The sequence below is a fragment of the Leishmania infantum genome, chromosome 30 (genome assembly GCF_000002875.2).
Source record: "Leishmania infantum JPCM5 genome chromosome 30".
Classification (NCBI taxonomy): domain Eukaryota; phylum Euglenozoa; class Kinetoplastea; order Trypanosomatida; family Trypanosomatidae; genus Leishmania; species Leishmania infantum.
In genome coordinates, this window is record NC_009414.2 from 225,001 (window position 1) to 238,823 (window position 13,823).

At 49.9% G+C, this 13,823-nt stretch overlaps 7 protein-coding genes across 7 annotated transcripts in view; 5 read left to right on the top strand and 2 right to left on the bottom strand.

Moving 5' to 3' along the window:
* Positions 1-500, bottom strand: part of LINJ_30_0730 (conserved hypothetical protein) — a gene marked incomplete at both ends in the record, with an annotated part of 798 nt that extends 298 nt beyond the window's left edge. The window contains one exon of the mRNA XM_001466881.1: positions 1-500. This exon is cut by the window's left edge and continues 298 nt beyond it. Within this exon, the coding sequence (XP_001466918.1) occupies positions 1-500 (500 nt within the window).
* A 1,457-nt stretch (positions 501-1,957) lies between these two features.
* On the bottom strand, positions 1,958-3,598 carry LINJ_30_0740 (putative CDC16; the record flags this gene model as incomplete). The annotated part of the gene is made up of 1 exon (XM_001466882.1): positions 1,958-3,598. The coding sequence occupies one exon, from the start codon at positions 3,596-3,598 to the stop codon at positions 1,958-1,960; it is 1,641 nt and encodes a 546-aa protein (XP_001466919.1).
* Positions 3,599-8,449: 4,851 nt separating this feature from the next.
* On the top strand, positions 8,450-9,283 carry LINJ_30_0750 (conserved hypothetical protein; the record flags this gene model as incomplete). The annotated part of the gene is made up of 1 exon (XM_001466883.1): positions 8,450-9,283. One exon carries the CDS (start codon positions 8,450-8,452, stop codon positions 9,281-9,283), a length of 834 nt encoding a protein of 277 aa, XP_001466920.1.
* Positions 9,284-9,659: 376 nt separating this feature from the next.
* LINJ_30_0760 (putative co-chaperone GrpE) lies at positions 9,660-10,319 on the top strand (the record flags this gene model as incomplete). The annotated part of the gene is made up of 1 exon (XM_001466884.1): positions 9,660-10,319. One exon carries the CDS (start codon positions 9,660-9,662, stop codon positions 10,317-10,319), a length of 660 nt encoding a protein of 219 aa, XP_001466921.1.
* An 814-nt stretch (positions 10,320-11,133) lies between these two features.
* LINJ_30_0770 (heat shock protein grpe) lies at positions 11,134-11,751 on the top strand (the record flags this gene model as incomplete). The annotated part of the gene is made up of 1 exon (XM_001466885.1): positions 11,134-11,751. One exon carries the CDS (start codon positions 11,134-11,136, stop codon positions 11,749-11,751), a length of 618 nt encoding a protein of 205 aa, XP_001466922.1.
* Positions 11,752-12,061: 310 nt separating this feature from the next.
* On the top strand, positions 12,062-12,577 carry LINJ_30_0780 (conserved hypothetical protein; the record flags this gene model as incomplete). Its single annotated transcript, XM_001466886.1, has 1 exon — positions 12,062-12,577. One exon carries the CDS (start codon positions 12,062-12,064, stop codon positions 12,575-12,577), a length of 516 nt encoding a protein of 171 aa, XP_001466923.1.
* A 297-nt stretch (positions 12,578-12,874) lies between these two features.
* Positions 12,875-13,714, top strand: LINJ_30_0790 (conserved hypothetical protein; the record flags this gene model as incomplete). Its single annotated transcript, XM_001466887.1, has 1 exon — positions 12,875-13,714. The coding sequence occupies one exon, from the start codon at positions 12,875-12,877 to the stop codon at positions 13,712-13,714; it is 840 nt and encodes a 279-aa protein (XP_001466924.1).
* Between the last annotated feature and the right edge of the window lie 109 nt (positions 13,715-13,823).

The following is a 13,823-nucleotide window of genomic DNA, read 5'->3' on the forward strand; positions in this document are numbered from 1 at the left end:
ATGCTGACGCATCCGTCAAGATCACATGCCATTGCAGTCAGTGTTGGTGCGTAGAACGGAAACCGTGACCCAGACACTTCAAGACTTGGAGAGAATGCACCGGTGTTGAGTGAAGCTTCGTCGACCGTGCTGCAGTCTTCCAAATGTTTGACCTCAAGGCATATCGCAGTTTCGATGTACTGGAGTCGATCTTGCTTGACAGATACACTTTTTCTTTGGAAAAGATTCGAGAAGATGGGAAAACAAACAGGCTGCGTACCGCGCAGGGTAGTAATAGCCTCATGTTCGGGCGGTAGAACCTTAAAGCCTATGAGAGGGTATGCGTTCTCCTCCATGGCGGCACAAAGAGACGCGTGAAACTTGACCACATCCTCGACTGCGTTAGACTTTGGAAAGATATCGTGAAGTGAGGGGAGCTCTTTGTCTACCTGCCGCAAGTAATCGATGTAATCGGCAAGATGCGCTCTCGTGGCCGAGAGAAACCTCAGTGAGTGACGCATTGTGTACTACAAAGATATTCAAAAAAAGGGAGAGGCAAAGAAACGCGTGCAAGCAAATATCGCTCTCACGCAAGCGCCAATAGCGCATCACTCTGCTTCTTTTCAGGCAGATCGATACTAAGGTTGGCCAGAGCAGATAAACCTTGCAAAACTTGTCTCCACACAAAAAGCAGGAGACAAGAGAGCCGTCACCCACGTAATGCATCTGCACATGGGAAACTAGTGGAGTGACTCCATGTGCCTCCGCTTAGCAGAGCAGCGTTTGACAAAGTGCGCTTGCTTAATTCTGCTTTTTTTTTCTACAGGGTAGCTGATGGGCTTCTCGAAACTTCATGACAGCAACAAGGACAAAAAATGTACTGGAGAGCTTCTGTCTAGCAGGTGAAGCAAAAAAAAGGAAAAACTCTCATCATACCCGATTCCATCGACTCTTTAAGTAGAGAAACGCACGCGAGAGTAAAACCGCCTATTGATCGACTGCACCATGCATAAACTGCATGAAAATAGAGTCGAACTCGCCGTTCTTAGAATCTCCCACGCTGCGGCGAGTGGCACTAGCCGTGGCTTCAGCGCGAGTTCGATCAGAAGGGCTGGAGAAGTTGTACTGTTGCGCCAGCATCGCCTCTTCGCGTGAAATAGTCTCCGAAAATTCTCCGCAAGTGTACCGATACGCGGGTTGTAAACACTCATGCAGAGGTGGCCGTTGCTCTTGAGCGGGAGCCTGGCAAGCATGCGCTTCTGACACGTGCTCGGAATCACTAGTGGTCTGTTGTCGAGGAGCCTCGTCGGGTTCTGACAACGAAGATGCCTCCCTGTGATGGGAAGAAGTCTGCGCTGGATGAAGTTCCGCATTCTGGTGCGTGAGCTCCTCCTTCGCCTTATCATCTGATACGGAGGCATCGTGGTAATGATGAGCGACCTGACGTGACGAAACTCTCCTGCATGATTCTTTCTTTTTACCCTTAAATAAACCACGAAAGTAGTGCATGGCTGACAGGCTTGGCACTAGCAATAAGATTGTTTGCGCAAAGAGAAAGCTTAGACTCCACCCAAATCAAACTTCTCTGTGAGCGCTGCCCACTTCTTACATGACCTTTTTTTTTTCGTTTTCTTTTTTGATCGACGGCTCAGAAGAAAAAGCATGCGCTGGCCAAAGTATTGCTTGGCAAATACCGGTCTCTATAGACAAAAGTCCATCTGCACCAAAGCAGCAGCACGGAGCAGAAAACAAAATGATTTACCTGAAGATGAAAAAGGAGAAGATGTGAGGGTGAAGAGAAAGGACATGCAGACGAGCACATTTGAGATTTAAGGATGCTGTCCTTGACACTTCGACGGGCTCAGAGTGTGAAGGCATCACGGTATCGAGAACGAGCGTGTGAAACAAGCAGCATTATGCGCTGCGAGAAGAGGGGTATCGCATCGAGAAGGTAATTTTATTTTTGCATGTAATGATGTCATTGATGCTGAAAATCTAGACTGCGACCGACTCTAGGTGGTGGAGAGGCGGCTACGCTGTCTGCTGCGGTCGACTCAGAGCGAAACCTTCGCGAAACTGTCGAAAAAGAGACTTCTCCGGGTGAGAAGGATAAATGCGGCCTCTCAGAATCCCACGAGAGCCTTCCGCGAGCTCCAAAGTCAAGTTCGAGTGCTCTCCGCAGCAGATCTCGGCAAAATGAGTCTGGTTTGATGCTCTCTGCTGTGTGATAGCAGCTGATAGCAGCCTTGATGTTTCCTGAGAGATGGTACGTGAAGCCAAGAGCGCAGTGACCGTGGCTGGCATTTGGTCGACTTCTGACGTATTGATTGTAGTAATCAATGGCGGCTTCGTAGCGGCGCAGCTTGCGGTACATGGTGGCCAAATTAAACAGGATGCAATCGCTGTGTTCAGATGGATTCTCGCGATTCGGAAGACTGTCGTACGCTCTTTGAAATAGCTCGAGTGCTTGTTTAGGATTATCCTCTGCAAGCGCCAGAACGCCCAGCTCGTTGAGCACAAGGGGATCCATAGAGTTTTTTCGCAGTGACTCCTCAAAAAAGCACCGCGCAACGGAGCGCTGGTTAACCCTACTGTACTGCATACCAACGTACGTACAACACGCGTTGAGCCCAGGAAAAAAGTTCATCGCGCGGCGATAGACATTCAGAGCTTGCTCGCCCTCCTCCAGCTTTGCGTAGCAGTGACCGTATGCAATCCACGCTTCAGCGAAATAGCAGTCTAGTTCACTTGCGCGGCTAAAGTACCGCCCCGCTCGCTCGTAGTTCGATAGAGAGTAATAGAAGCACCCGATTGCGTACACTGCCAGCTCCGTGTAGCACTTGTTCTTGGAAAGAAAGTGTGCTTTTTCGAAAAGCAGTGGTGTTGCCTTTGAATCCACAAGGATGCACAGATGCAGACACAATGTCTGGCGGTGATATGGTTCCACCTCCAGAATTTCCGTCGTCAACGAGAGTGCCTGGCGCAAATTGTTGCTCTCATATTCTTTTTTCGCTCCGGCAAGCAGCACCAGCGTCCGAGGCACACCGCTGATACCAGGTGTGAGATAATCAGAGCCGATACGTGCTTTCAGAGTGCTTCGATAGACTTCGACCTCGGCAGGTATGCAAAGTGAATCTATCAGCTTCAGCATCTCCCAGCGATCTAGAAGATGACGCTCTGTCAGTGCGCTGAATGCTTCGCCGCAAAATGGGTCAGCCTCAAGAGCCATTCTGTAAAAACGCACAGCTTTCGCGGGATCGCCGGACAGTTCAGCAGCTTTGGCTACAAAGCACATCGCAACCACCTTCGATGAATCAGCGTTGATGAGAGTCATTGCGTACTGAACGCATGTCTTGAGATCCCCAAGCTCGAATGCAGCCTTCACAGCCAGCAAAAACACCTCGCTGTTTTGATCGCACGCAAAAGTCATCTGCTTGGCTAGCTTTAACACGCTGTCAAACTCACGCAGTTCGTAAAGACACCGAATTTTCAAGGAACGGTTTTCGTCGCTGTTCGGCTGCAGCTCGCAGAGTACTTCAACCAAATGCAGCGCGCTAATGGGTTGCCCAGCCGAAACCAGCCGCAGTGCGTTTTCCTTTAGAACACCAACAGCCTCCATTTTGCCTACAATTTTTAGTAAGAGATTTGTTTTCTGGAGTTCTGGCAGTCAAGTCGACAACAGAGCAGGGGCTCACAAAAGAAAGGAAGAAGAAAACATATGGATATAGGAAGAGGTAAAAGGATACAAAATCTGACTGCGAAGAGCGCTGCGGAACCTGTCCGCAGTGCGTCCCAGGAGCAAGCAGTCCTATAGAGTGGTACTACCATCCGGTTTCCACTAGAGAACTTTCCTTTTTCGCACTCAGGCAGGTGTCGGAACTCGTGCTGGTATCTAAGACAAGCCCTAGCTGCTCCGTCAAAAACCACATGAAGCGTTTGTTCTGTTTGCTGTAACTTCATCATAAAGAAAGTCTATGAGCAGCGTCGCCAATGGCGCATCGGCTTCTCAGCCGCAGAGCACTCGGACCTCAGTTAACAGCCGCGACCGAATCGGAGCCACGCGTATCCCCACCTCCTGGCGCCACACAAAGCCTCTGTCGGTGCCAGGCTGAAGCCAGTCTTGCACTCACGGAGAAAAGAAAAATCTTGCTTTTCTCTGGTCGATGGAGTTCATTGCAGCAGCAGAACTTATTTTCATGTCCGCAAACTGGGCTTGGCGGTGTGCTTCCCCCCCCCCCCTCCCGAGATCCGTTTAGCCCAGATACGCCAGCTCTTCTTCACTTGGCGCAAATGCTTGACCTGAAGCGAACACTTCGACCCCGCGGTTTCCCGCACTGCCACCCCAAACTTCTGCATCACTGAGGTTTCCGAATATCGCCTCGACCCTGCGCAGCACGCAAAATGTCAGCTGAGAAAGTGAGACACACGTCTTCCAGTTAGATGCTGTAGTCTATTACCGTTTATCCTGGTGGATATTTCCTACGGTAAACACTTTTTTTCACGACAAAACCCACATATAGGCCACATGGCCAGACCGTCAAAGGGCTAGCCCGCGCTTCAGAAATCGAACAGCCCACCTCCAAGAACCACGCCGAGACAGCGATAGGGTCATGCTTTGACGTGGCACTCAAAAGCATTCCCATCACTATACATGAAACCTGCCAGCCGCATTCGAGGCGCTCCTGCACACATAGCAAACTTTTTTCCTACACATCGAGAAAAAACCATTTTCCCATGGAGAGAACTAAGCCCACTGCAGAGAACCAGGGCGGCCCCGCGCGACCCGCGACGCCTTCGCCGTGCCTTTGTTCGCGCCGCCGCCGCCACCACAAACCAAATCACCGACCCATTTCTTTGAAGGCCGGCTGATCCAAGCCCCTTTTTGTTCTTTCTTGAATTACTCGGACTTGTTAGCGACCAAACCAAACACAGCTGGCACTTGCAAACACCTTTGTCTACCATAACAAAAAAAAAACAATGGATAAGGGAAACATGCTCACTTCCTACAGAAAACTCCCATTTGCTACGCACCCTAAACGGGAATTTTTAGCAGAAGATGGGGAAGAGAATAGAAGGAAGCGCAACTCTTTTCCAAGGAGCCTGCGCGCTAACGGTGCTCACCGGGGGCTCCTTTTAAACCGGGCGCCACAACCGAAAAAGGGGGTGCAAATAAAATGAAAAAAGTTTCAGCGAAGTAAATATAAAAGCCTAGAGGCACAATAGTAAAAACCCCCATGTTAAGCAGCGAGGCGCCAAACAAAACAGCGCCCCCGCCACCACCGCCACCGCGCTGGGCATCCCGAACGGCCCTTTCTTTATCATTTTGCGCCGGCCCAATGTTGGCGCCGGCTCTTACCACGGAAACCCAAAGATGGTTGGGGTGCCAGGGCGACAGCTGTGCCCAAAATGTTTTCATAAATTTCCCTGCGAGCGCTGCGTTTACAGCCCCCCCCCCCCGTCGAAAAATGTCACGTAAAACGCAATAAAGAAAAGAATTCGCCCCCGCTCGCTAGCGCGAATGGACCGGGAAAAACTGCCCCCGCCAAAACCCGGCCAAGGCGTATTTCTTTAATTCCCAAAACCTCTTTTGGTCATTTTTTTTCAGCGCAGCGATTATATCCCCACATTTCGAACCTCAATTATTTCCACCCACTAGCTTTTCGAACCTGAAAAAATGCGCATCCATCGAAACAATCCTCGATGATACAAAAAGCACACAAAAACAGCAGAAGAGAAGTCCTGGAAGAACCGGCCGCTTTTTTGGGATCAGAAAAATTCTTTGCTACCGCCCCTCTGGAAAACTGTGGCCAAAATTTTTTTTTGTAAGGAAGCCATCCCCCGGCACTTTTACCGCACCCAGAGGCCGCCACACACAAAACGCGAATAATATCAACAAAATCATTTCTTTAGTTGCAACTGATAACACGACAAAACTAAATACCAAACATGAAAAAAAAGTGACCTGGCTAGTTTTCTTCCTTTGCCGTCATATTTTTCCTTGTTTTCGACCTCCCGGTAACAAACCCCTTCGACACTCCCAAAGCACACGTCTTTTGCTCACGAACAATGGCGGCTCTTTCTTTTCGTTCTCCAGCATACAAAAGCCCCGACGCAAATGTATCGCAGACAAAAAAACGCAGGAAAGCCGAAGCGGCATTTTTCCACCGAAGCAAAGGGCCAGATCGCTGGGGGATGGGCGCCGAAACGGCAAGCGGCAGCAGAGCCGATGCCGCCCATGCGATCAAAAAGCCAAAAAATCATTAAAAACAGTTTTTTCTTTTTTTTTGCGCTGCTTTTCATAAGAGCCAAGGGGAATGCGGATTTTTTTGTGGGGGTCACCGGCAAAATGCCGGGGTGTGTGGGGCTACGTCGGGCGGGTTTCGGTTGGGGGTTTGGGAAAGGGCTGGCCCCGCGAACTGAACCCGCGCGCTTCGCGAGCATCCTTTTGGCGCCGACTGGCGTCACGTAAACGAAGCCTGTTGGAGCCCCTTTTCTAAAAGACATTGATTGCGCTTGCGTTATGGAAGGGCCGCGCTGGAGAAAGACCCGCGTGATTTCTTATGGCGGGTTGTGGTGAAGGGTGAAGGTTATTCGCCGAAGGCTCGGGGGGGTTTGAAATTCGCCGTTAATCTGGCTTTTTGCTGACGCTTAACAGTTTTTGTGTTTACGCAAAAACACCTTTTCTTTTTTTCTTTTTCGGTAAAGTACCGCAAGGTGTCGCTAAAACTAGTATGCGGCTCTTCCCGGGTGTTTTTGGGTATTTTCGTCTATGAGTAGTAAGGCTTTCAACTCTGTTCGTTTAAAACGTCTTTTAAAAAAGGGCGCGCGGTTGCTCTTTGCCGGTGCTTTTCTCTGCCGTTGCTGGCCTTTTTCTGTTTAAACCCAGTGGCTAGAAAGGCCAATCATCCGGCTTCCCGAAGGTTCTTTTTTCGCCTTTCTGCACTTGCCGGTTTGCAAGGGCTTAAAGAGGAGGATATAAAGTTATTGGAGGGTTTTCTTTTTCGAAGAAGTTACGGTCCTGCGGTGTAATGGCGTACGCGGCTTTGGCGTCTTTCAAAGCGGCCTGAAACGCGAAGCAGTTTTGTGCGCGTACAAACGGCAAACCAAAATTTTACCTTTTGGAAGAGAGCGGTGCCGTTTTTTTAGAGATGCAGCTTCTTTTGAAGAAAATAATGTGGCTCGAGGAGCTTCCCCGGTGACTGTTTCTTTGAGCTTATTTTTCCGTAAAACTGAGGTAAATAACTAGGGTTTTTGTATGCAGATATTCTTTTGAGGATCAAAGTCCGTGTTTTCGTTCTGGTGGTTGGTCGTTTGGATGAGAGCGGGTGTTAAACATAAGGAATTCTGCAAAATGGTAAAGATCGTCTGAAAATTGGTAGGGTTGTTTGCGAAATTGCTTTTCGCAGAAGGAGAATTTTTGTTTTTCTGGAAATAACGAAAAGCGGTCTTGGGTTTTGGGCGGCTGCTGGGGGGGGGGGGCTGACGAACTTCCAAGTCAAACACTTCAAGCTCACTGATGATGGTGCAAATAACACACTTTACATTTGTTTTTAAAGAGGATTTAGATTCTACTGGTGTTAGGTTATCGGGGCTAAATTTTTGACCGGGCCCAAAGGGAGCCCACATTTTGGTTTCAGGAGAAGGCTCTTGAAGGGTTGTGTCGCCTCGGAATTCGAGTGGGAGATACGAGGGCAGATTCACGCATCGTACATTTCAGAGGGCCTCACTGGAGGCCCAAGTGCTCCAATACGCGCTCTTACGGCTGTTTCAGGCCTGGCCGCCTAGTCGTATTTATCGGCTTTTTTTTTGCAACTCAGCATCGCGTCTTATTGTTTTGATTGGTGTGGACGGGGCTGCGTGGAGCACGGGGGGGGGTGAGGACCGGGTTTGAGAACAGGGGGCCGTTTTGAGGAGAGGGGAAAGGAGAACTTTTTTGTTGCAAAAATTTCTTGGATGTGTCTTTTTTTGATCTGGGTCGCGGGGCTGGTTTGCCAGGGGGGGGGGGCTTTGTGGGTTTGCGGCTTGGTGGAAAACACCCCTGTTTCACGGCGCTGTGTTGCAGTTTCTGCAAGTCGGCGTCAACGACTTCCTCGCTGTGACTGTGGGTTAGGGTTTTGCGTGCGCTGGGATGAAAGCGAAACGGTTTAGGTAGGGAGGGGGAGGTGCGTGAAGCGGCGCGGCAGGCTTCGGCGTCATCTTGGTGTTTTGGGCTATCGGCAAAGGGGCTGCCGGCATCATTTTTCGACAGGGCAAGCTTGTTGCAAGCTTTCCATTCACACTGAATTGTGATCCACAGAAGTTTCAGGTCCACCCTTACGTATGCGCATGAAGAGAAACCGCTTATCCATGGGTGATGGCCTCTTTCTATGCGAGCAAGCGACACCTACTTCACTCTCAGCGTCCCCATCTAATGTTTTTCTCTCGCACTCTCTTCATAATCCCCGCAGCTATCGCCAAAATCGCTGACAACATGCGGCGACTCATCACGTCGCCTTGCTTTCGACTTTTACGCCACGTCGTTGTAGGGCCATCTACTACGATACCAAGCGCACGCTCAACGCCTCGGTTTGGCAGGAGGCGTCAACACCTTCAGAGAAACCCGTCTCCGCCGACTTTTGATGTGGCGAACGATGAGGATGCGAAGAGTATTTGTTTTGAACGCTATGGTTTTGTTCAAAAGCCGCTGTTCTTGAAAACTTGGCAAGAGTTTCTCCGTGAATTGCAGCGCGTGGAGCTCACATGGAGCTTGATGCCGAGCGCTGGAGGCATCCTTCAGCTAAAGATTCATGACCACCTTGAGCCCGGCGACGGGCTTCTCTGTGAACTGAAGGGCGCGGCGAATCGGTCGGCGCCACTGGCAGAGTTTTTCGAAGCTTGTGGCTCCGTGTCTCAGGGCACCATGTCGAAAGCCGAAGTAGAATTCTTCGATGGGGAGAGTTGCTCTGTATTGCTGATCGAGAGTAAAAAACGTCTAGGTGAGATTCCATTCAAAGATGACCCTCCTATTTTGCCTCTTTTGTGCCAGTTCAACTGCCGTGGAACTTCAGTGTCTCTCTCTGTACTGGACAAAAAAACACTCGTTCGAACACCCCTGTTCTCCGACATTTCCATTCAAACGCTGAACTACGCATTTATGACATCTCTACCATTGTTTTTGAAGCGGACAGACTTAGGCATCCGCAACGCTGATTTCGTGACTAAAGACCAGATGCGTCATTTTCGCTACGCGTGGTGCTTTCTTCGAAAAGAGTCGTGGATGACACCAGTGGAGATGGGGGAATTAGATGCACTACTCCCTCCCTAGTATTCACAAGTCTTTTTCCCCCACAAACAGTGCCACAGTGAGCAAAGCTCAAGCAAGGAAGCACAGAAAAGAAAAGGGAAAGCATCGATGTCCTTTAGCAATGGAAACGGCAGCCTTTTAGGTGGGGAGAATGATGTCGGCCTCGGCATATTATTCTTCGCGAATCATGTTCTGTTTTGGTCGGCGGAATGCTGAGACTCAAGGCGCAAAGAGGGCGCATAGGATGCGCCAGCAAAAGATTTCACGAAAGCCCTTTTTTTCTTGCACAACTCTTTCATCTTCCTGCTGTTCTCCTCGTTGCATAAAGCTGCTAGGAATATCCTATCACTCTTTGCACAGTTACGCACACACATACCCATAAAAACAATCATCTAAAATGAGAGCTCTGTCGCTGCGAACAGGACTTGTCGCTCGTGCTTCTGCGGTGGCGTACACTAGTCAGCGCTGGTGCTCTGCTGACGCCAAGTCTGAGAAACGTGCTGAGGAGGAGAAAGAAGCACCATCGACTGGCACCGAGGAGGTCGTGTCCGCTGCCGCTGTCAAGCAGCTGGAGAAAGAGCTTGATGCGTCCAAGGCCAAGATTGAGGAACTCAAGAAGGAGATCCTGTACCGCGCAGCGGATGCTGAAAACGCGCGCCGCATCGGCCGCGAGGATGTGGAGAAGGCAAAGCTTTACGGCATCAGCTCATTTGGCAAGGATATGCTGGAAGTTGCAGACACGCTTGAGAAGGGCGTCGAGGCGTTTTCTGCCTTTTCAGAGGCTGAGCTGAATGAAAACAAGATTCTGTGCTCCATTTTCACTGGCGTCAAGCTTTCGCACAAAGTTCTCCTCAAGAACCTCAGCAAACACGGCATTGAGAAGATGGGCGTCACGGTAGGTACAAAGTTCGACCCCAACCTGCATGATGCGCTTGTGAGCACTTCGGCCACTGAGACGGCTCCTGCCGACACAATCTCCAATGTTTTGAAGGATGGTTACACTCTCAAGAGCCGTGTTCTTCGTGCAGCTCAGGTCAGCGTTTCCCAACATCCGTAAAGTACAAAGCAGAGGTGAGCCGGCAACTTTTTTCGCCTGGATGGGTTGTTTTTCGTGCTGTTCAAAACGTCGTTTCTCCAGTGCCCAATGATGCTGCGCAGCGTTTCTTTCTAGCCGCTAAAGGTTCACATTGCGTTGCCGCCCCCCAAGTGAGAGGATCTTGGAGCAGAAAGTGTTTTATTTCTTAGGCCGATATATTATATTGGGGGCTAACGCTGTAATAAGCTGGAGAGAAACAGGACACGCACACGGCAGGCACTTTTTTTTTAAGTGCCGTGCGCTTCACATGTATTTGTGTGCTAGCGAGATGATGAGCGATTCTAAAAATAAAACAGAGGATTTGAAGTGAGTTGCTGCGACGAGCAATAGACTGCTCTTCCCATTCAGCTAGCAAGCATCGAGGATACGGCCCAGCCTACGCGGACCTAATGAACTTGTCGCTTTTCCTTTTGATCCTGATTTTCTTGCTAGTCACATATTTTATTAGTACTTTTGATCTTCTGCGGTGTATCTGAAGACCCGAAACGCGAACCCGAGTAAGTGCGGAGGTAAAGGCGAACAAATGCAGTTTCGAAAACTGTACTTGAACGCATGTATTGAGTAGCAAAACAAGAAATGAGAAGCCGCGTCTCGGCTCGGTTTTTGTCTGTGTTTTCACTATGGCAGCGAGATTCGACCACAGGGTAAGGCTTCATGACATCCTGGTGCGGTACTCGCGTGGTTCTGTTTGCACTCTCACTTCCATTTCCCTTGTGTGTGGCTTCCTCTTTTTTTTTTCGCTTCAGAAGAAACCCCTAAAGACCTGCACGAGAGAATGTACAGACGAGTCGGCGCAAACGTGGCGCCTCTCCTCTGCTCACATTGCGTAGCACAAAGGAAATGCTGTACAGAAGAAAACACCGCTGGCTTGTCTGTTGCGGAGCTCAAGGGCAAGTACGAAGTCTTGAGAGCAGAACTTTGCGACAGCAAAAGGCAGATTCAGCAACTTCGATCGGAGAACCTGTACGCTGCTGCTTCATGTGAAAATATTCGAAAGACTACGCAGGAGCAATCAAAGCAGGCGCATAATGACGCAGTCAGATCTTTTGCACGCGATATGCTGGATGTTTGCGATGCCCTGCAAGTGGTCACAAAAAAAGCAGTGAAGTACACGCAGAGAAATTCTTCCATACCTAAAAGCGAGGCTGCGGTCCTCGCTGGTGTGATGCTGACAGAGGAAGTTGCGCTGAAGGTTCTGAAGCGGTATGGAGTGACGCAAATGCACACCGAGGTCGGCGCCACCTTTGACGAGGAAAAGGAAGAGAAGCTCTTTACAGTTCCATCTACACCTTCTCTTAAAGAAGGCAGTGTTGCCGAGATTGTCAAAAACGGATACGACATGAACGGGTCGGTTTTGCGACGTGCTCAAGTTGGGCTGAGTGAGGACCCCTAAGGGTGCATTACGCGCGGCAGTGCAAGAGGACATCTTTTCCTTGCCTGATCCACTTTGCTACTGGGGCCCATATTACCATCACACTCCATTATCTAAAAAAGCCAAGAAAGCAATAACAACAACAACAAAAAACAGCGTTTACGCCGGCACTGACTTTTCTTCTTTCTTACTTTTGCCTTCTGCAGTGCTTTGTGTCAGATGTTTGTTTTCGCTGCTGTTTGCTCGTGAAACACTCTCATCTCTCTCTCTCAACTTTCTCTTCAAAATACTGCGACTAAGCTGAAAGTTGCGACATACGACCTCCGTGAGGATGCTTCGCCGTTGTGCGTCTGCCGTCGCGCCAGCAGGGCACATTCCCTGCCCTGCCGCCGCGGTGTCTGGGGTGCAAAGGCGGTTTTTGAAAATTGCCAAGTCTACTTTCGGCTTCTACCTAGCTCGGAGGGGACAGCGTAAGTTTCCGTTCCACCGTAGGCCGCACATCAAGAACACTCAGGCAATGAACCTGAACGCTCCGTACTTTTGGAGTTATATGACAGCGAAGAGCCAGTCCTTTTTTCTTCCCGAGGAGAATTACATAACTGGCGATTGGACAGGAAAGTTCTTTGTCTCAAAGCGGCAGGTGTACACCCTTCAACATGCCACTAGCGGAGGAAAGGTTAGAGTCAAGTCGTTTCCATCCGTTTTCGAGCTGAACAGCCCTTCTCGATGGAATGTGGGCAAGGAAATGAACACGTTGACAAAGCCGCGCATGGACCTCATCGATGATCAGATGCTTACGAAGAAGCAGCGTTTGGATTACGTGAAAGCAGGTTTGCTGCCCAAATAAAGCGCCTTGAGCTCACAGCCAAAACACACACATAAAAATATCGAGGACAAGCTAGCCCTGTAGCGTTTTTGATTCTCATCGAATGGAGTACTAGGCTTCCGGGCTGTCAAATGAACTGAGAGCGACTATGACTTCTTGTAGCGCTCATACTCTTGAGTCAACGGCTTCTTAAGCGTCGTTGGTGGCGGACCGCTGTAGCAAAACATATGCCTCTCCCCCTTACTTCCTATAGTCTTTACTCTTTTTTTTTTTCTAGTGCTCCAACGCCTAGCCCAGAAAATCCCGCTCGCCACAGAAATGCTCTTGCGGCGTGTGCTCAAGTGCAACTCACAGGCTCGCTGGGTTCGGTGGGACGGCATAAAAGCTCCTTCAGTATTGAATCATGCTGCGGACCACAGTGATCTGCTAAATGCTGTCTTCGACGAGATCGAAAATTGCGACACATCCGTCCATGCAGAGAAGCGCGAGTCGCCAAAAATGGTTGAGTCCAGTGGCACGCCAACCAGCCCATCTAACACCGCCCCATCAGTTTCAGACACAAAAGTGCGGCTTGAAGAAGCAAAGCATAAACGGCTACGCCGTCAGCTGAGGGACGCCACTGAGGAGCTTGATGCTCTACTGAACGAAAGCAGCCGGACGACAGCCGCTGTCTCGAGCGCCAAGTATGTACCTGCGCGGGCGGCAAAGACGTTCTTGTCCTCGGCTGAATTGGTTCAGGAAAAGTCGCCTCAAGAATTTGTAGCGCTGGAAAACAGCAAAGCAGAGCTGGATCGCCTGCCGGTGCTGCGACACTCAGGATGCTCCGCAGTAGTGACGTTAGTGGGAGTTGTCACCGAGCCACCAACAAGCGTCAGCGTAGCGCTTCCTGGAGTGAGTGAGGCGACTAACTGTGTCGAGTTTGCTGTTCGGTACGATGTTCCGTTTTTCCAGATGCAAACATCCATGGGGATAGTGATTCGGACAGTTGGGGCATCACTGTCTGCGTTTGCGAAGGAGAGCGTTGACGTGGGGGATGTTGTTCATCTTTTAGGTCATTTGGTTCCACTGACAGAACCTAACGGCAAGGGCCACTTGTGCTGTGTTTACGTGCTTCCAGCTGGCGGCAACATGTCTGTCCTTTTGAAAGCCACGTCATAGTCAACATGTTGTGTTCACAAAAAAAAAAGAGGTGCCAGTGAGCAGTTAGCATGTCTATGCTTTTGATGTGTTCAATCGTCAGCATCCTCGCAACGCTGTTTCTCCTGCT